Here is a 22,651-nt window from a genome sequence, read left to right as displayed (position 1 = left end):
GCTTAGAAGAAAGATATGCTCTTCATCTCTATATGTAATACTGAATCTCCAGTCTACTCTAACATGTCTAAGAGATTTCAAGTTGTTCTGATAAAATCAAACACCAATAAGATTATTGTGGGGTGGGGTGGGGGGGGGGGGGTGTGGGTGGAAGTCCATCATAGTTCATAGTTCAAAACATTGCTACATGAAAAAGTATGTGCAGAGATGTTTTTTAAAAAGTGAAAGTCAGAAAAAGAAATCAAGGAGGTAACTTATTCCTCAGAAGGCGAAATATCCAATTTAGATGTTCATCTGATTATCATATTATTTTATAGTTGAACACAGTCACCAATAGTTTCCTTCTTTCACTGATATCAGCCCGAATCGTATTTAGATGTAACGATAACAAATAAATGACAATAATTATTTCAGTTAAATTGGTCATATCCGCCCCCTCCCAGCACCCATGCATGCAAGAATATCACATAAGAAAAATTGTCTCAAAAATATAATTATGTATATGCTTACTTTGAGAATTGATCTACTAAGCCACTTTTAAAAAGTGTTCTGTTCATCTCCCTACTCGATCAGTAAATAAACTTTTTGTCATTAAGATGGGGAAATATTTTTTCTTCAAAATCTAATAATCAATTATTTTACATAAAATTCAACTTTCAACTTTTGATTGAATTGGTCTGCTAAAAATTTAGATGATTTAATTTGTATTTAAAATCAAAGTAATTCAGAGAAATATTTTGACAGTCAGCTGATATAGATAGTACAGTAGCCTTAATATCAATATGTGAATTGTTGGTTTATATTCATATGCATAAATTTATTTCCTATTTAGTCTTGGTTTTGTCAATGTGATCAGGGCAGTTCAAATAGCTTGACATAATCCTGTATTACTGCTTTTACGTCAGAACTTGCTGAATGCTCTATCTAACATGGATTTTATTCTTTATTTAACAATGTAAAGTAAACACAAATAAAAAAAAATCTTAAAAATATCAACTTTAATTTTTACCATCATTAATTGTAATAATTTTCACTGAAAATAATTCAACAACTCAAATGATCAAGTGGTAATTAATCATTATGCATCAGCATTGACATATTTTCAAAAATTGACAGAATATAAGTCAGGCACACATTTGCTTTGAAATAGTTCAGAAAATACTTGTTTGTACCATTGTATTTAACCCAAATATCCCTATATATAATTATTAGGGATGTCAACAAGTACCCGGTTAACCGGGTACTCGATCGAACGTCCGAGTATCGAATACTATAATCGGTACTCGGATGTATATTTTCTAATATTTCTAAGTTTATTTAATAATGCATTAATTATATATAATTTTGAATTCTCTTTGATAAGATTTTCAGTTTTAGTTGATAGCCAGCTTTTCTTTTCTGTGGAACAAAGTGGCTAACATTGTTGTTTATCTTCAAAGATGAAAGAAATTCTGCTAAAGAAAATCATCTCTTGTCAGCTATAGTATTTGTTGGTCTGTTTTTTTTTCAATTGCACTTTCACCCTCTTCTTTTGCAAAATTTAAATATTTCAAGCCTTGTCTCTGGTCTGTCTGGTATGAATATTTTAATTGTTGTGTAGACATGGTATATTTTAGTGCCCATCCTCATTTAAGTTGATTCATTTCGCTTGCATGTGACACATTTTCTGTTTACAACCCACTAAGTTATCCGTAATAAAACAAAGAACCCGTTACAACTAATACACCTTCCATCCCCTATTTAATTAAACTGTCTTGAAAACTCATACAGTAAAGTATTTAACTGTTATAACTCATTTAATATATGTGTAAAATCTTGACTTTTTCTAGCAATATGGTACAAATAGTTGATTTTATGTGAATACAACATTAATTATCAACATATAGAATAATAAGAAGACTGATCAATTATTCACACAAGATATATTTAAACATGTACTTGTATACGTGTAGCTACCATATAGTCTTTACATGTATGTTAATACATTTTTCATTAAAAGTTTGTTATTGTCCTTGATGCACAAATACTATGTACACTAAGCAATCACGTATAAATTTTCTTTGTTATGTTTTAACTTTTATTTATAATTTTGTGTGCATTTTCATGTTAATCCGAATTTTCACGAAGATCTACAGAATCCACTATTTCTCCCGTGAAAGAAATGCTTGCTAGTAGAAAACAAGCATTCTGAGAGTATTGCATAAGCAATACACGTCCCCTACCGGTTTGTATTATTCTATGAAAGCTTCCAAGCACACAACTATTTCAGAGCTATTGTAAACGAGATGTCATGCTTTAATCAGAGATAAAAGAACAGAGGAAATTAAAACTATAAAGTTGATATAGAAATTAAATAGGAAATAGGTAAAATAATACTCTTTATTTCATCTCCTGTAATTTCGCCAAGTCTATTTTGTATTCGCTGGTAAAAATTTGTGAAAACAATGCACTGTTATGCACAATATCATTTCTTACCGTCTTCTGTACCCCGAATCAAACCAAACAGTTAAACAGCCCAACCCGACAACGAACCCGATTGTAATAATACAAAAAAAACCCTGCCGATTAAATTTACAACACAATGCTTGACATTATTTTATAGAATTTATTTGTTTGTTAGAAATGTTAAAAGGAATCGTACAGGAAAAGGAATGGTACAAGTAACGCACGATATTATTACTGACTACATACTGACCTCGTTTATTCAGTTACACACCGAACCCGATAACGAACCCGAACATTAAAAAATTGGAATATAAAAAATTAATTTTCTCGAAAATATGTCAATCAGACGCTACAAAAGTGTAAACTTGATCTGTAGTTTGACATTTTGAAGCTGTTCAGCAAGTTTCATATTATTCCTCAAATGCATAACGAAAAAAAGTGTGGAAAACTGAAGTGGGACAGACAGACGGACTGACGGACGGACAGACAGACGGACGGACGGACGGACAGACGGACTGACGGACGCAGAGGAAAGCTATAGTCCCCTCCGGTGAAACCGGTAGGGGACTAATAAGAAACCAGTAAAAGCTTTCACTTACCATGATAATGAACTAAATAAACACTTCTATAATCCAGAAACTAAAATCCATAGTCGTCTCACTTCAGCTCCGTAGAAATATTGGATGTAAACAATGTAAAAAAATACCGTTTTTACCTCCTTTCGTAAGAGAGTCATATCAAAGGGAGGTAATTAGAGTAAAACTTGCACGTTTCCAGGTGTATAAAATCAGTATTTATTTATAAACGGGTGACTTGCCTAAAGATTTTTTAATTGATTCTTCTAGAACAAATGTCATAATATAAATATGTAGTGTTAGTTAACCTTGGCATGGTTGTAGAATTTTATAAAAATGCACTAATTTGACTGGTGTTTGCATGCAAAATTAACAAAAAAATATATGTTAAAATGAGGTACAAATCAGTCAGTCTAAAAGCACGTGGTTTCCATAGTAACAGCACGAATAAAAATAAAATACCCAAATAAATTTAATACAATCTTCATTCTGATTATTTGAATATGCGTTTTTATCATTATTGTTTTTTATGTCACTTTCCATATTTTTCACAAAATGCTCGATGATTGCTGATTTTGACTCTTAAGTACTGGTCTCACTAAGAATCAGACAGAGAGTGAATCATAGGGGTTACCCAATTGATATAACCTTTCTTTATTACAAGAGACTACAGTCATATAAGCTAAACCTAAACACCATTCGGCAAAATTCAGGCTGTTGCTATGGAAATATCCACGTAATATTTTCCATAGCAACAAGACTCCAAATAGCTCTGTACATTAAAGGAAAATAGCATTTAAAATTCCATGACAGCAAGAAAATGAAAAAAGAATGATATTTTGTTTTTGTTGGTTTATTAAGAGGATAATATGGTGTTTTAAAAAATCATTCAAATTCTTATAGATATTAAGCACATTTTTCTTGAAATGCAAATTAAAAGGGGTTCATATTGCAAAAAATAGCCAAAACCGAAAACTACAAATTTGGTCTTTTTTTTGTCAAAATATTAAAAACTTCTGATCAGCTTTTGTTCCCAATTATAAATAGTTATAAAAGTCATCATATGAATAATAAAATTCCAGAATTAGATATGTGTGATTTTACCAATTAGAGGTGGTATCCATGGCAACAAAACCACAATATTTTAAAATTCACCTTTGAAAACCTTTTTCACTATAACTTTTTGGCAATATATGTTCACAAAACAAAATCAAAATTTTCTTTTGTTATTTTAGAAAGCATCTTGTCTCACATAAATAGGTTTCTAAAAAGAAAATTGCCCATTTTTTCCTAAAAAAAACTACCACCATAAACAGAATCAATGGATTGTTGAAATCCCTTCATATGAAAAAATTGGCAATAACTTCATGTATTGTTATTATTATATCTTTTGTTAAAAATCAGTTTATATCTATAAAGTTGACAAATCTATGATGACTATGAAGAACTTGTAAAAATCATTTAATTAATTTTAGAACAACAGCCTTGGAAATTAACCTTTAAGCACTTGACTTATGACAACACATAAAATGACAGAACTGTACAGTAAGTGAACATGTAAATTCTTAAGTGCATATGTGAGATAAAAATACATGTGATTAACCAAAAAAAAAGACATACCTATTGTTTTTTGCATAATATTGTCTCCAAAAGAATAAATTAGAAAACAGCAAATAATATGCTGTAATTTTATCAAGGGGGCGGGGAAGGATATGTAACCTCCAACATCATGCACTGCAGTTATTGCTTGCATCATACCTACATATAATGTAATTGCAATTTTTCAATTTAGAAAAAAGAAACAAAATTTGATTGCACAAATAAATTCAAAAACATTTGAAGAATATATCAAGTGTAAAAACAAAATTTGATTTTGTTGCATAACAATGAAAGTGGCAAAAATGTGTCCCTGCATATTGGTAACCTTTTTACAATAAGAAGTTAAAGTCATCATATATATTGCAAGGGTAAAAAATTGAATGGAATACTGGTATCAGTTACACACTATTTAAAATAAATACTGTTTATTTGAATTTTAATACAGAGAAAGAATTCTAAATTACAGAACTTGATTATGCAACCTTAGGAAAATTTTGAAATAACATTTATCTTGATTTGTCTTATACATGTATATAATATATATTGTAGTCATAAACATGATAAAACTAATTTGTTGGAAATTCTAGATATAGCGTTAAGGTTTACAGTCATTTGCATTTGGAATTATGAATCTGTTATGAAATATGTAACGTAAATTACATGTACATAGCTGAACAAAGGTTTCTCTTTCCTGATCACAGCGCATTCACAGTGTCTTTGATTTCCTGAATTTCAATTTCCCTGATAATGTGCTCCAGGTATTCATCATCCTCTTCTTCTGCTATTTCTCTGCTCCCTTGTTTCGAGGAATCCTTGGATTGTGATGTGAGCCTGGAGAAATAGGAAATGATTTGACTTGGCTTTAAACAGTCCTGAGCTGCAAAAATGCGCTCTCCCCTATCGTTTGTCAGTGCTCTCATGTTCAAAGCAACCTCTGCTGGATTAGCCTTCCTCCCAACCTCCGCTCCAGTCCTGAATACCTCGTTCAGGTAATTGCGCACTTGCTGTTTGAACCGAACTTGTTTCTTTTCTTTCTTAAGAGCCCATCCTCTTATGCTAGAACCTTTTCCACCACTGTCAGACAGGGCTGTTGGCATGATGATCTGCTCTTCACTTTCATGCATGTTACATTTTTCTGCCCATCTCAGTTTAACTTTGTCAAATGTAGACATGTTTGAATTTTGATGAAATTCAAACGTGTGCCTCTCAAAATACATATGTTCCTCATATTCTTCAAAGGTGCAAAAACTTTGTAAACAGCCTTCTTCGGAACAAGGGAAGCACTGAACAGGTTCTTTTACAGTACATGGAGTTTGTATTTGTCCTTCCTGCTTTTCTGGTGTCATGAAGTTGGAGAGTATTCGTAGATCCGTTGAACTCTGTGGTAAGGAGACCATAAATGTTGCGTCAATAACATTTCCCTGACCAATGTCAAACGCACGGTGAGTGGTCATCAAGGAAGAATCAATTTCAAAATCAGTGATGAAACGTACATCCCTCCATTTGTGGCCAAATAACAGCTGATGGGTGTAATCAACATCAACAACTGCTACCTGGCATCCAGCAACTCCTCCACTTGTATCTATGGCCATCTTCATGTCAGCTGGAAACTTGATGTCATTGCCATCTGCTACATACAATCTCATTTTCTTCCTAAGATGAGCAATTTTGGCATCACAATATGATTTCCCTGCTTGTGCCTCACTAAAGTTGAATCTTTTAACAACGATTCCTGCAAATGTTACAAGAAAATTACACACCTCATAGCAGTTTACAGAATAAAAACATCACAGATTTCATGTAAATGCTGATATTTACATTTCACATATTTTTTTGCTTGTATAGTGTGTTGAAAGCTACAGCAGTTATAATACTGTAATGCACACAGGGTACTCAAAGGTTAAAATGATGAATTTTATTATGACGTCAAATACGTTAAACGCTGTTAACTGCAACGTCACAAGCGAAAATCAAAGTTCACTCTTGCGACTGTTACTGTGGCTCTTCCATTAATATGAACTTACCCTTAGGATAAGATAGGAATGTTAAGGTATAAATCACATTTTCAGACAAGGCATGAAGTTAAAATAATGTAAATATAAGCATTTAATCATGATTTTTTTAAGTATACAGTCTCATAACTGCAGCGATGCTTGCATACAAATTTTCATAACGCGCGTTACTCAATTTGTATGCACACACTGCTGCAGTTATGAGACAGTATACTTAAAAAAATCATGATTCAATAATATTTAGCATATTAAGAAAAGTTTCTTATTCACCTGTTCTCTCAGATATGCTAGGAATTGAACTCCAGAGAAATCCATTGTGATAACATCCAGCATTGTCAGATCTTAGGAACGCCTCTTTCATATTGGGATACTGCTGAGCCACAGTTGAAAGAGTATGTTCCAGGATTGATGCTACAGCAAACCAGTCCTGTTTGCCACTTTCCAGAATGTGCACCCAAGTACTATGCTGAAAAAAATAGAACATTTGTTTTAATAAGTGTACAATAAACTCTTACTTCCTTAATTAGAGTTAAAATTTTTCTACTGCTCATCTGGCCAGATTTTTATAATATCTGATATTTTATTAGATAAAAACTCACTTGTTGATTAATTTATTGCTTTTGTAATAATTCCTTTACAATATTTTCTTCATTTTAATAAGAAAAAAACATCAATTTAAAAAGTTCACCGGGTTATGAAGTTGGTCACGTTATCAAATCCTGTGAATCCCAAAGGGCTTCTCGGTTGATTTGATTACATACCAACCAATTTCATATCCCGTGAACTTAAAAGCATTGCTGTTTATTACTTATATTTACATTTGAAAAAGACAAATTAATCGCCTAGATCTGTCAAAATTACCAAGACTTTAAGTTTACAATAATCCAAGCGATAAGCGCGTGCTATGATCATTGTGACGTCATGAAAAAGTTCATACAGAATTGAACGTTTTCGCTATTCGCTATAGGATTATATAAGGAAACATATTTGCAAATGTATGTAAATATTGATTGTTACCTTTAGAGATCCATTATTATCTTTAGTGATGCCAACAGTGACATGCCACGAGATCCCTTTTTGACCAAACCAGTCTGACTGCTTCTCTCGATGTAAAAGAGGGAGAAACTTCATGGCCCAGTCCATCACCAGCAGTATTTGAGATGTTTTCAAAGTGTCTAGAAGATCTACTCTGCTGCGGTCTTGGTTGATTGTTCTTAGGATGTGGGCTTTCCATGCTTGGATGTTGTTTCTTGCCTCTATAACATCTACTGCCTCATCATCATCTAGATTCAAAGAGCACATCTGATCAAGGACGACTGATAATTTTTCACACTCTTGACAGCTGTCTGTGTGCTCATGGTTGCATACGGACTGAAATTTGACATCTTTAGGATCACTGCAAGCCCACTGTATACAATGGTCAGAACAAGCTGAGTCTAGAGAGACATGGAACTTGAAGGTTCTCTTCAGATAATTTTGACCATCTGTGAGAAGTTGTGTCAAGGTAGATTTCATATCTTTGTCTATGGTTCCTTTGAGCTCTAGATTCTTCAAGATGTTACACAAAGACTTAAAAGCAGCAAGGCCATCTGCTGTAATGTTGTCTAAGCCATGGAGGTTGCGCCATTTGGAAGCCGAGCATGCATGTAGGATGCGAAATAGTGTAGCCCTTGACAGTGGTGAGAAGTCAGTGTCTTTGCAATGTTTTTCATACATTTAAATTATAGAAGAATGGCAAGCAGTGCGAACCACATCTGGAATTACAACTATTTCACCAGAGTCAAGCTCCAAATCTCTTGTACCATAAGACACCAGTTGGTGAAAAGAGGAGCTGAAGAAAAATGAGAGACAGTGCTCTAGTTTAGTTTGATCCATTTTTTGTCTTTTCTTTGGAGGTTGGTTTACCTTCTGAAATATTTGGTCTGGTGTAACAGCTCGAACTTTGTCAATATGATAGTTTGTAAGTCCTGGGATTCTGTTCTTGAGGTCCTCTTTTGTTGTAAGTCCACCCCATAATAGATAGAGTCTGATCTTTCACAGCCTTGTATGTGGAATCGTTGTAGATTTTAGTCAGTATTTCCAAAAGGTTTTCTGTTTCTTGGTGGTTGGTGTTTGTTACAGGCTCCACCATGAGTTTCAGTAGATCTTCTGATTGTCCAGGAGCAACCAATTCCAGGATACTATGTACCATTTGTGATGCTTTCTTCTGTATGTAATTTCTACTTTGTGACGTAATGTCCTGAAGAGGTTTTTGCAGTTGGTATTTCAATGGACTGAGTTTTCCATTGGAAATGGTATGGACAATACTGTTCAATGTCTCTAATCCTAGAGAATTTTCCTCACTCCAGTTTGAAGTTTGAGACAGATGTTGGCTCTCCTGTGATGAAAGCTGAAAGCAATGCAAACCATATTAAAATCATTAAAATATTTCAGAACAGTAATGAACAGAATCATAAAAGTTTAAATATACTTATCATGAAATATGATGCATCTTAATTTCCATTGTTACAGTATATACATGTGTATGTATTTTTATTTAAAAATTGCATGATTTTTTTAGACAGATACATGTACATGGTTCAAACTTGTCAATATACATGTATATATACCAATCATTCTACATCTACCAGTATTTTGATTGTAAAATGTGAGATGAGCTGCAACATTTAAAATGAAATAACATGGATGGGGAGGTCAAAAATGTTGAACACTACTCTAGTCAAGTTCAACTTCATAAGCAAAAATCATACTTCATGGTAGTGGCTGTTACAGTGGTTCTTCCATTGATATTAAATAATCTTTAAAAAAATGTATAGGGAGTTATATTATAGTTATAGGGTCACCATTTTAATAATTTAGAATCCCCACTATAAAAACTAAGATGTTTTTGTTAAATATTGGTATTTCTAGTGCAATTGTTACACTATTTTCACTGTTTAGTAAGTATCTCCCCTTTGAAAAGGGTTAAACCTTAAATTTTTAAACAGTTTCAAGTTCCCTTTTCATAAAGATGCTTAAAAGTTTGTACCAGGTTTATGTTAATCACCCAGAATCACCAATTCACACCATGTGGTTTCATCCATTTAATCACCCAAAAACTAACTCCCCAAACTGGAATTAAATTTTGCCAGGGATGTTATTGTAGTTAGCAGTAAAACATTTGAAAAGTTTACAGACGGATGGCAGGCAACAGCTCACTTTAACCTTTGATTTGGGTGAGCTAAAAAAAGATAGTAAAAAGTATTTACACTATCAGTAATCTCTGCTATGACCTTGACCAATAATTGACATCAAAATCTATCACTAACTAATTATATAAGGAATATTTTTTTTTCAGGTTTAAATGATTAAATTTGAATCTTAAAAAATACAATAGTTTTTATAAGAATGTTTACGACACCAACTCTATGTTCTCTATTCTGTCTGTTTCTCTCTCTATTGGGGGGGGGGGGGGGGGGGGGCACCCTTTGTGTACAATTGAAAGAAAATTGCTCAAGTATACTGTGTGCTAATTTTAATAGATAAGCACAAGGGTACTAAAGACAAAATCTAATTTGTGATAAGTTTACAGATAGACAGACAAATGATATTTATATAATTATTGTGAATGATTAGAAAAATATGAAATAAGTTCTTGATCAACACATTAAGTTCCCTTAATATTTTGTACCTGGTCTGAATGTTCAATGCAATCCCCACCATTCTCAATGTTAATTGGACGAAGACTGTACGCAGCACATCTCTGTAAATAAATTTATCTGTAATTAATTTCTTAAAAATGTTTGCATCAAAGAATTAGCTTGATAAAATCTTAAAATTACCACTGACATAATTATATGTGTCAAAAGCTTTCATTTTGTGATTTTAGGATTTCAAATGCATGTACTTTAAGGCCATCCTTTAAAAATTGTTTGCTTGGAATTGCGGCCTGGAGGTTTCTGGACACAGGAGGGAGGGAACATTTTTTTATTTTTATTTTTTTTTTAAGTTTCAGTAATCAAAATTTGGTAAATAAAAATCTCCATATTAAAAAAAAGGCTTTCTTTCTGATGATCAAATTTTGTAAACTGGAAGCAGTTCAATGAAGCGGGAGGCAATTCCAAACAAACAATAATGTTATTTTGGCCTAAATGTGAAATTTTCTTATGATAGAATTTTATAAAAATTTACCTGTGTGATTTCAGCTGATATATTCTTCTCATTATCATTATCATTCTGAGAAGAAAAGAATAAAAATTCAAAGAGTTATAAAAAATATGAATAACAGTAGGTCTTACATGTATATTAATTTTGTATATTGTACAAATTGTAGAATTTTCTAGAACTGGCAATGCAATAACATTTTTGGCATTTATAAATAAATTTTCTTTAACTCCAGTCGTGATAATTAAATTTAATTGTTATAAAAAGATATCAAAATATTTTGATACTTTATTACTGAATTTGCATCAAGCATTTACATTTCTAGACAATAAGGTGAGCATGAAAGAATTTAGTTAGAGTACTCTATTAGGAACCCCACATTTTTCAAGATGGGTTAATATGAGGTCGGTATTTTTAAAAATTAGCTTGTACATAGATAATCATAATAACAATCAAGTATTTTTTGCGAACAAAATAATCCTTAACACTAAAGTAGTAATATTTGGGTTTCAGCATGCAATTTTTAATTTGCAGGTCTGTTGGAGTGCATCAAACAAATAATTCTTTTTTGTTGGTTTTATAATTGTAATGTCACAGTAGTTTTACCTTTATGTCTGTTTGATTTAGAGGATCCTCATGATTATCAGGTAGGTTGTGTACAAGGTCAATACACTTACGACATATGCCTAAAATATAAACAAATTTTTCAAAATGATTAAGTACAGATTATAACATACATACAATGATTTATTAATAATATGTTAAATTTATGGAAATCCTACTTCTTTCCCCTGGAATTTTGTTATTTTATAGTTGCAGTCAGTCAGCTGATTTGATAAGATACATTCCTAAGGTGGCTACATGGGATGCCTTGAAAATTGTATAGTTTTAATATAATATATTCACATTCCAAATATTTTTTGCATGTAAAGTGTGTGAAAAGACACTGCAGTTATAAGACCGTAACACACACAGGGTACTCATAGGTTAGAATGACTAGTTTTATTATGACGTCACAAACGTTGAACGCTGTAAAATGCAAAGTCACAAGCGAGACTCAAAGTTCACGCTTGTGGCTGTTACAGTGGCTCTTCCATTAATTTGAACTTACCCTTAGGATAAAACAGAAATTTTGACGGATAAATCACATTTGCAAACAAGGCAAAAAGTTTTAAAAATGTAAATATAAGCATTAAATCATTATTTTTTGAAAGATATAGTCTCATAACTGCAGCGGTGTGTGCATACAAATTTTCATAACGCGCTAGTGCGCGTTACTCAATTTGTATGCACACACCGCTGCAGTTATGAGACTATATCTTTCAAAAAATAATGATTCAATACCTAAGTATATAACTTTGCATGTTTAAGTCCACTAGTTTAATTTATAAATATTCGTAAAATATGCTGAATACTTTAAATTTCTAAAACACATTTCATATATTAATTATTAACATGACAAAATGGTGTTAAAAATAAGCATAAATCAATCAATTATTTGAGTTGGAGATGGGGTATAAGCAATAAAATTTGTTATAAATTTGAATCATATTCCCAGGAAGTAAATAATTGGCAACATGAAATACCACTGAATTTTAATTGTACAATTTATATATGTACCTGGTCGTAATATTAATATACAATAACAGTGAAGATCTTGTTAAAGAATGGCACCCCCCCCCCCCTAAAAAAAAACCCCATAAATTTCTAAAGTCTGACTTAGTAAATAACTCTTGTATATAAGCTTTTTATTATATTTTCGTTGTCTCAAAAATATGTGCAAAAGCAGAATGAAATAGTATATTCATTATTATGACATGATACATGTACATACCTGAGCCAACTGGTACCAAAGTAGATAAGCTTGAGAAAACAAGTCTGCTCATTCGGAGAGAAAAACTACGGTATGGTTTAGCTTTCCCTTCGTGAAAAGGATATTGACACTTGGCTCTCTGCTGCCATGCTAGTCCTAGAGAGTCTCTATGAAATGGGTGTAGTATATTTATATGATCTAAGGGAAGTAACTGTTTGAGTATGAATGTATGAGTATGATGTGAGTAAGAGTTATGGTTCTGTGTGTGTATTGTTTGAGAGTATCATCCGGGGATTGAGCACGGGAAAATAGCCATGCTGATGATGTGTGCGTGCGTGAGAGCATGATGTGGACTTGTATACATGTGTCATGAATAAACCTATTCGTGAATTGATTTAATTCGTTATATTCTTCACTGGCGACGAGGAGAATTTAGCCTATACAATGGCTTCGCTTATTGAACTGAATGGTGTTCAGAAGTTCGACCCAAACGCAGAACCGTCACAGTTAAATCAGTCTTGGAAACGGTGGCATAGAAGTTTCGAACTTTTTGCGGTTGGAAAGGGGGTGAGTAACCCTGAACAAAGAAAAGCTTTACTGTTACATTGTGCAGGACCAGAAGTTCAGGATATTTATTATACGCTGAATGAAGTCCGTGCAGAGCAAGAAGATAGTGTGTATACCGTGGCTGTCAAAACGTTAAATAAACATTTTGAAAACAAAGTGAATGTTCCATATGAACAGTACGTATTTCGTAAGATAACACAAAGTGATAAAGAAACTGTAGAACAGTTTATAACGAAACTTAGACAGCAAGCAGTATATTGTGATTTTGCAAATCAGGATGAGCAAATTCGGGATCAGGTGATTGAAAAGTGCATGTCTCATAAAATCAGAGCTAAGTTGTTAGAGAAAGGAAAAGACTTAACACTGGAACAGTTGAGGACAATAGCTGCGACATTTGAAATGACAGAGGCACAGGCAAGACATATGGATACCGAATTAGTGGCATCAATAAATAAAATTCATGGACGTGGGCCTAAAACAGAGAAACCAAGACGTACTGGTAGATTCGAGAACAGAAAGTATGGAAATAAGTGTTTTCGTTGTGGACGAGAAGGACACTTAGCCAGAGATCCATCATGTCCGGCAAAAGATAAGGAATGCAGGAAATGTGGAAATGTGGGACACTTCATGAGCTGCTGCTTAACGAAGCCAAAACAAGGAAAACGTATGGCACAGAAATCTCAGAGAGGAGGACAGATTCATACAGTAGAGTCGGAATCTGATTCAGATGTGTTTGCATTTATTCTGAAGACATCGGACAAGTCATCAGACAAAGTTACGGTCAGTCTTGGAGGACATCCAGTGGAATTCGTTATTGATAGTGGTGCATCAGCCAATATTATAGACAAAGAACTGTGGGAAGTTCTCAAGAAGAAACGCCTAAAATGTTATTCTGAAAAGTGTGAGAAGAAACTCTATGCATATAGTTCTACAGAACCACTGAAATTGTTAGGAAAATTTCGAACACATACCTTGATCGAGGAAACAGGCAATGGTAGTGAAGAAGAATTCTATGTGTTGAATGGAAAAGGACCAGCACTGCTAGGCAAAGATACCGCTACGAATCTAGGAGTTCTTAAACTTGGTGTCAACAGTGTACAATCATTTGACATTGTTCGTGAATACCCAGAGTGTTTCCAAGGAATAGGAAAGCTGAAAAACTTTAAGTTAAAGCTGCATATTGATCAGGACGTAAAACCTGTTGCCCAAGCTATGTACAGGATTCCATACAGTTTGAGAGAGAAAGTTGGAGAGCAACTTGATGACCTTGAATCTCAGGATATCATTGAGAAAGTGAATTCTCCTACACCTTGGGTCAGTCCAGTCATTATTGTACCGAAATCCAATGGTGACATCAGATTGTGTGTCGACATGAGACAAGCCAATGCTGCGATTATTCGTGAAAGACACCCTATTCCGACTGTGGAAGAAATACTCTACAATGTGAATGGTAGTGAAGTGTTTAGCAAGTTGGACCTTAGAAGTGGATACCATCAGATTGAGTTGGAGGAATCTTCAAGGGAGATCACTACATTTGTAACATACAAAGGCCTGTATAGATATAAAAGACTGATGTTTGGTATTTCATCAGCACCAGAAAAATATCAGCAAGTGATTTCACAAGTATTTCATGATTGTGAGGGAGTACAAAACATTTCAGATGATATTGTGATCCATGGGCGTGACAAAGCAGAACATGATAAAAGACTTCGTAAAGCATTGCAGAGAATTAAAGAAAAAGGACTTACGCTGAACCAAGCAAAGTGTGAATTTAGCATGAACAAAATAACATTCATGGGTCATGTGATGTCTAAGAATGGTATTGGGCCAACAAGTGACAGGATCAAGTCATTACTGGATGCAAAAGAGCCAACAAGTGGATCTGAAGTGAAAAGTTTCCTTGGACTTGTAAACTTTAGTGCACGATATATACCAAACCTAGCGACTGTGTCAGAACCGCTGAGGAGATTGACAAAGAAGAATGTGAACTTCGTATGGGGACATGAACAGAAGAAGAGTTTTGATACGTTGAAACGTTGTTTGTCAAATGTGGAAACTTTAGGACACTACAGGTTAGATGCAGAAAAAACACAGTTAGTGACAGATGCTAGCAATGTAGGCCTTGGAGCAGTCTTACTTCAAGTGCACAAAGGTGAAACGAGAGTCATCTGTTATGCAAGCCGTACATTGTCCGTGGCAGAACGCAATTATTCGACAACAGAGAAAGAAGCTCTGGCAGTTGTGTGGGCATGTGAGAAGTTCCATATTTACTTGTATGGTGTAGAGTTTGAGCTGATTACAGATCACAAGCCATTAGAAGTTCTTTATGGAAGAAAATCTCGACCAAATGCACGAATTGAACGCTGGTTGTTGAAACTTATGGCATACAATTTCAAAGTGCGTTACTTACCTGGACATCAGAATATTGCAGATGCATTGTCACGTTTAGTGGAAAACAAACCTGTGGAAAACAGTAACTCTGTGGAGACTGAACAATATGTGAAATTTATAGCGAGGGAAGCTACGCCTCATGCATTGTCTACTCGAGAAGTAGAAGAAGTTTCAAAGAGGGACGAAGAACTTGTCAGATTTTGTAGATTCATTAAAGAAGGGGAATGGGAAAAATCTTGTGTTGACTATTTTCCATTCAGAGATGAATTTTGTTCTATTGGATACCTTGTGTTACGTGGATCTAGGATTGTGATTCCGAGAAGTCTGAGAAAACAGTGTGTTCAGTTAGCACACCAGGGGCACTTGGGCATTGTTGGGACAAAACAACAACTTAGGACGAAAGTTTGGTGGCCTGGTATGGACAAAGAAGTGGAAAAGTACGTGAAATCATGTCATGGATGTCAGATTACTAGTGCATATCCAAAACCGGAGCCAATCAGTCCAACACCTTTACCGACGGGACCGTGGCAAGAGTTGGCAATTGACTTACTGGGACCATTAACATCAGGACAATATGTGTTAGTTGTAGTGGACTACTTCAGCCGTTATTATGAAATTGAAATTACCAAAGACATTACAAGTGAGAAAATCATTGATGCTCTAGAGGGAATGTTTTGTAGACACGGAATTCCATATCAAATTACATCTGATAATGGACCACAATTCAAGTCTAAGTTATTTGAGGATTATTTGACAGATAACTGCATCAAACACAGAGCAGTTACACCATTACATCCGGCTGCAAACGGGGAAGTTGAACGTCAAAACCGGTCATTGATGAAAAGGATTAGAATTGCACAAGCAGAATCTAAGGATTGGAAGAAAGAAATCCGGAAATACTTGTTTGCATATCGAACAACTCCACACAGTACAACTGGGGTGTCACCTGCAGAATTGATGTTCCGCCGTAAACTGAGGACAAAATTACCACAAGTAGAGAATCTACAAGAAAATGTGTTTGATGAAGAAATGCGAGATAAGGATGTGTATTCAAAGTACAGAAACAAGCTATATGTTGATGAGAAACGTGGTGCAGTGGATTGCGACTTAGAGCCTGGAGATTCAGTCCTTTTGAAGAAAGCAGTCAAAGACAAAATGGACACTCCGTACCATGCAGAGCCATATACTTTGGTACAGAAAACTGGAAACAGCTGTGTTGTTGAATCACCAGAAGGAGTCACATTGAAGAGGAATAGCGAGTTTGTGAAAAAGTATCAAGAACCGGGAACTTCCGAAAGTGATGTGTCCGATATTCCAGAGACTTACAGTGAACCGATCATTGTATCAGCTGATACAGGTGATGAAGGACGGCCTTCTGTGAGGGAACCTATCGCAAGAAAACCAACAGAGCCAGTCTTGAGAAGGTCAACCCGTGTAAAGACAGTTCCGCAACGTTTTAAGGACTTTAAAATGTGAGCCGTGTCCGTGTGTTTCCGTGTGAAATTATTTGTATCATGGACTGTGAACTGTGACTGTCTTTGTAAATTTTGTAAACTCTTTATAATGGACTGTGAACTGTGACTCATTACTAAATGTAAAAAATTGTGAATGTTTTTCAGAAATAAGGGACAGTAATCTTATTAAGAATGAGAAATCTGATTATTAATATGTTTTTCAGTATAATAGTTAAATCTTGCAAAGGGGGGTATTGTAGTATATTTATATGATCTAAGGGAAGTAACTGTTTGAGTATGAATGTATGAGTATGATGTGAGTAAGAGTTATGGTTCTTTGTGTGTATTGTTTGAGAGTATCATCCGGGGATTGAGCACGGGAAAATAGCCATGCTGATGATGTGTGCGTGCGTGAGAGCATGATGTGGACTTGTATACATGTGTCATGAATAAACCTATTCGTGAATTGATTTAATTCGTTATATTCTTCAATGGGCACACGGTGAATGAGCTAAGATCTGTGTCGAACAGCCCGCATCGAAATGCAATCAATTGCCCTTCACTTGTAATGTCGGCGCTGTTAATAGAAAACTGACGCAAATGGTTGAAAATGGGCCTGTTACAGTCACTCAACCTCCTCACTTCACAGTCATTTCGATATCTTGAAGATACGTTGCAGTCTGTTTTAACTACACTAGATATACAGGCGACCGAACACCTGCCGTCTGCCATTTGTTTACATCAGCAACACGAAAGAGTTTTCAAAGGGGAATAACTCTTACCTCAAAAACGGATTTTCAGAACTGTATTTTATACCGTTATATTTCATAAAATATAAATAAACACACCAGTTTTTTTTTATCATGGCCTAGGATTAGTATTCAAAGTAACTGTTTATTATATATATGGGATTGTAGCTAACAAGTAATAGGTGTCAAGTCGATGTAAATTTTTAACATTTTGTATACACCGTAATGGCGGAGCCTGATTCGTAAGCTTATAAAATAATAGTGATTAGAGAAATTCTATAGAAACTTACTTGATTTTAAAATTATCTAGTGTTATAATAATAATTTTCAAGCATGAAAAACACTTTAAATGTACATTTTGTGGCCATATCTCATTTATTTTTAAACCACGGTACCTGATTCTTAGTGAGACCGGTACTTAAATGTTATAACAAAAGAGAATTGATATAATAATTAGTAAACTTTGATTAACACAGCAAAAAAAATTTGTAAACTTACATTTGTGACCTGACTGCAAACTACAGATACATTGGCGGTAAAACTGCACGGACTAACGCTCTTCAGTAAAGAAGTCAAATATATATACCCTAGAAATTAATTGAATTTCGAACCCGATGGAAAACACAATATTGCCTATCGTAACAGCACAATGAGGATCCTCTACTAAAAACCTTCAGGTATAGTTGTCAATTTGTAATACATGTGTGAAAGTAGAAATTTGACACTAAAAACAAATAAAAAAAATAAAATAAAGGAATTAAAGCATTTACTTTAACCAGATTCAAGTTAAGTTTAAAGTCTTAAAAAATAAGATTTAAAGATCTTGAAAGATTAGGTCTTGGTATATAGGTTAGATATTTTATGTTTCTTTCTTTTAATACAGACAGGAAAACCCTGAAAGGTATCAAGCGCTCGAGAAGCGGACATGTACTCAAGGGCCACCTAGGACGACGAAGTACAGTCCGGTGTCACCAGAGTACAGCCCGGCATCACCGGAGTACAGTCCAGCGGTACTAAAATCACCAACCCATGTGCCGCTTACATATCCTAGAAACAATTTAACTCCGTTTCAGGCACCACTTACGTCATTGGGATACCTTATTGGGTGTTTTACTCAACAGACGTCACCTGACCATTATCCTCTAAAAGAGGAGGTGACAGCGCTATGCGAATGAGTTGACTCTGTTCGAGTAGATCTCTTTTCCATGATTGTAAACTTTATCCAATATTATTTTTAAAAAATGAAGTGAATTACTTATCAGTGAAAATAAAACTGAGGGTTTTTTTTTTAGTGAATATAATTTCTGAGTACTAGGGTGTGCTTAGATTCTTGTTCATACTTGTCAAAATTGGAGAATTAAAATTTTGAGAACTGTCTTTCTTTTTTTCTTTAAAATTAATGTAAATTGGTGCTGAAAATTCATCACCAAAATGTATGTGGTAACAAACAAATAAGTTGTCTATTGCAATATATTACTTACAGACACACGTTGGTGACTTTTCTCTATGCATACAAAAATTGGAAGGTAAAAAAAATTAAGAAATCTTGGACTTTTATAGTCTCTGGTATATCATGGGTGTGTCACGGACAATCCATTTCAATAGTAGTGGAAAATACATGGTTAAAAAATAGTCTGCAGATGTTTGAAAAGTTACAATTCGTCTTCTTGCAAATACAAATAACCCATGTTGCATGTATTTAATGAAAAAAAAAACCAAGGTTGAAAATGTCTGTGATTCAGATGTGACCCCGAAGTGACACTGACTGTAGGGTCCCTCTTGACTGTAGAGTCGCCCTTGACTGTAAAGACACCCCTGACTGTAGAGAACACCCTGACTGTAGAGTCACACCTGGATTGTGACCTCAATTATGACCTGTGTGGGTGGGACCTGGGAATCCCCATGACGTCATCTTGACTCTAAAGTGACTGCACAGTATATACCCTACTACTACCAAATTTCGTCCCACTTGACGTTGTCCTAAGTGCAGTTTGCTCCAGCAGGAAGATTTTTTGCTGTGCTGCATAGGTCTGGTTTTCAAAAGAAAAGTTATATTTGAAAATCAAAATTATTAGAAAAAATATCTGTTAATTAAATGTACATGGTCCGATATCAATGCACTGAGAATAATACCGTTAGTCTTAATTTTTTCTTGTTCAATACGCATACTGTATTGTTCCAACTCACACACACAGACATTTTTAGGGGAAGTCATTTGTGTACGTTAATGTAACATAAACTAAAATTGAAATTTATGAAATTAAATTTTACTTAAACTTAAACGTCTTATTATATATTCGATGAGAGAAAAAGGACGTATCGCGTTTGGATGCTAAATTTAAAATTTGTGTTCCTTTTTTTATTAAGATTTGGTTTAAAGATTAATACTTATTGTTTCATGAACTACTGTATTCTTACTGTTTTAAGTCTTTTTGCTGTAAGGCGTTATGCCATGATCGTCAAATTTGTTACAGTTCATCCGATCTTGTAAGAGCTTTGTAGGATGACAAGCGCGCGAAACTGTATGGAAGCGGTATTTGATACCAATTTCGAAATATAACTTTGATGCTATTTATGTCTCTGCTCACCTGAAGTGTTTGGGTGGTAAAATATATACATGTATGCACAGTAGACGATTATTGTGATAAATTAAGTTCATTTATTCGTATGAACATGTATATTTAGTTAACAATTTTTAGGCTTGGGGAAAAATGTTAAAGTTTACAGACAGACAGATAGACAGACATTTTTTTCAGTTCCTAGAAATGCCTTAATTTGTAATTGAACTGTTTAAATTATTACTAATATTCTTGGTTTTGAAAAAAAGGTTGGTTTTCATGTGTTTTGCCACAAATGATTACAGTAAAACTTGTTGAATCCAGATGTTGTGCATTTTGTAATGTTGTCCAATCCGATGATATTAGTCAGTCCCTTGACATTTCCGTATCATTTTGTTTAAAAAATGTTGTGCAATCCGGATATTGTCTATTCTGTAAACCGGCCGCGATGAAAAAAAACCGGCTGCTTATAATTAGTGAATAATATGTCCCGTATTCTGGCCACTTTTCGATCAGTATTTTGCGGGATAGTAACAGCTCAATTATCGATGAATTTTCCTGCCGTTGCTATTGATTTAAACAACTGTGAATATAAATTCAAAACTATCAACTCATTTCAATTTATACCATTAATTCTTATAAAAAAAAAATTCGCATTTAGCTTAAATTAGATCAAAAAGGTATTGCATATTATACTTCACCCCAAGTTTTTTTTTCAGACCATGATTGTGAATACCGCACGAGTAAGACTGTCGATATCGTTTGTAATGCTTGTTGTATGGTTACACTTAATGTTCCATTCTTTATTAAATTCCCTTGTATTTAAATATTCATCAATTGTTTCCTGCATGAAAACAGTTTTCGTCATTATGTAATCAGCCACCTGTTGACTGTTAATTTGCTATAATGTCCTCTAAACCGGATGTTGGCTAATCCGGCCTAATTTCTCAGAACCATCCTCCGCTGGATTCGACAAGTTTTATTGCAATTATATGTTTCATTAGAGAACTGATCCATTCTACTTTTGCAAAATTTTAAAGATATATCATAATGTTTACAGTATCAAAAGAAAAACAAACAAGACAATGGAATCTAGAAGGTGTTGAGAATACCTGGATTGTAGTAGACATGGTTGTGTTCTAGGAAAGTTTGCTCATGTAAATATCAATACAGACACATGTGATGATTACTGTCTCGTTTGATGCATAATTCATATTTGCGTTGTCACACCAGAGTTATGTCTCCCCTTTCAAAGGGGAGACATATTGTTTTTGTCGACTTTCTCAGACATATTGTTTTTGTCGACTTTCTCATTCTTCTTCTTCTTCTTCCAAATTTGTCCAGGCCGTAACTTAAATATCCTTTGACATTAAGACTTCACACTTGGAACATAGGTAGATGGTATTGAGAAGGAGTGCACGCCACCAAAAGTTCCGACCTTGACCTATTTTGTTTTTCAAGGTCAAGCTTTTGATAAAAAATATTGTTCGGACCATAACACAGAGTCCTTTAACATACAGACTTTTAACTTGTATCATAGATAGATGGTATATAACCTAGTTGAACCTTACCAAAATTTTTGACCTTGACCTAGAATTTTTATTTCAAGGTCATATTAGAAAAAACTTCATTGTTCAACTCCTGAATATACTTTGACAGAAGGACTTCAAACTTTAAACAAAGAGCAATAATAATACAATTAGGTGTACTATTGAATAATATTTGTTAAATTTGCCCCATATTACAATCCTTGGGGAGAAGGGGATACGTGTTTTTTTGTAAAAAAAAAAAATTCCCACTAGTTTTAATTGTTTTTCTCCAGTTTCATCGGACAGACGTACTATTCTCCTTTTGGAGGCATTAGTTGTGAGCAAGGTGGAAATCTAGAAGCATTAAAGGGTGAAAGTATGTACCTGATCATTTGTAATTAGGAATATTTTTGGGAATAAAGTTAGATTGTGGTAATTTTTGAGAAAGGGTTTTCAATAATTGTGACGAATTTTAAAACAAATTAGAAAATAACTTGTAATTGTAAACACCGAGGAGACATTGTCGACAATTAAAACGCCCCCTTCCACAATCTGGATCCGGTCTTATTTACGCGGGAAGCAAAAAGAGAAAAGCGACTTCACCTCCTGGCATACTCTCACCCAAAAAGAAAAGGACAATGTGGCTGATATTATAATTGTAAAGGGTGGGAGTGTTTATTCATTATTATCTGTAAACGAAAAAAACTATAAAAATGAGAAAAAAAATACATTGTGAACACATATCATTTTATTTTGTTAAAAATGTTCAAAATATGTATTTTTAAGTGTGCATATACTAATAAACAATCATTCTAA

General features: G+C 34.1%; 3 protein-coding genes across 3 annotated transcripts in view; 1 reads left to right on the top strand and 2 right to left on the bottom strand.

Moving 5' to 3' along the window:
* Positions 1 to 22,651, top strand: part of LOC105341201 (protein jagged-1-like) — a 332,190-nt gene that overhangs the window by 105,025 nt on the left and 204,514 nt on the right. The window lies entirely within an intron of this gene.
* Positions 5,246 to 8,347, bottom strand: LOC136273580 (uncharacterized). Its single transcript, XM_066078307.1, has 3 exons — positions 7,649 to 8,347; positions 6,902 to 7,097; positions 5,246 to 6,351 (listed from the first exon to the last, which is right to left on the bottom strand). Exons 1-3 carry the CDS (start codon positions 8,345 to 8,347, stop codon positions 5,315 to 5,317), a joined length of 1,932 nt encoding a protein of 643 aa, XP_065934379.1. The 3' UTR covers positions 5,246 to 5,314.
* Positions 8,577 to 12,760, bottom strand: LOC117692821 (uncharacterized). Its single transcript, XM_066078303.1, has 5 exons — positions 12,609 to 12,760; positions 11,381 to 11,460; positions 10,802 to 10,846; positions 10,302 to 10,373; positions 8,577 to 9,020 (listed from the first exon to the last, which is right to left on the bottom strand). The coding sequence occupies exons 1-5, from the start codon at positions 12,658 to 12,660 to the stop codon at positions 8,577 to 8,579; spliced, it is 693 nt and encodes a 230-aa protein (XP_065934375.1). The 5' UTR covers positions 12,661 to 12,760.

Source organism: Magallana gigas, chromosome 1 (genome assembly GCF_963853765.1).
Source record: "Magallana gigas chromosome 1, xbMagGiga1.1, whole genome shotgun sequence".
Lineage (NCBI taxonomy): Eukaryota > Metazoa > Mollusca > Bivalvia > Ostreida > Ostreidae > Magallana > Magallana gigas.
Note: the sequence above shows the minus strand (reverse complement) of the source record. Positions and strands in the feature narration are given on the sequence as shown.

What these genes read in the sequence shown, in the direction of transcription:
- LOC117692821 (XM_066078303.1), bottom strand. Translation starts at nt 12,660, where the DNA reads ATGAGCAGACTTGTTTTCTCAAGCTTATCTACTTTGGTACCAGTTGGC. An exon ending in TAAATCAAACAGACATAAAG is followed by an intron (nt 10,847 to 11,380) that starts GTAAAACTACTG and finishes TTTTCTTCTCAG; the next exon opens with AATGATAATGATAATGAGAA. An exon ending in GCATTGAACATTCAGACCAG is followed by an intron (nt 9,021 to 10,301) that starts GTACAAAATATT and finishes CATTGCTTTCAG; the next exon opens with CTTTCATCACAGGAGAGCCA.
- LOC136273580 (XM_066078307.1), bottom strand. Translation starts at nt 8,347, where the DNA reads ATGTATGAAAAACATTGCAAAGACACTGACTTCTCACCACTGTCAAGG. An exon ending in ATAATAATGGATCTCTAAAG is followed by an intron (nt 7,098 to 7,648) that starts GTAACAATCAAT and finishes TATTTTTTTCAG; the next exon opens with CATAGTACTTGGGTGCACAT. An exon ending in TAGCATATCTGAGAGAACAG is followed by an intron (nt 6,352 to 6,901) that starts GTGAATAAGAAA and finishes TAACATTTGCAG; the next exon opens with GAATCGTTGTTAAAAGATTC.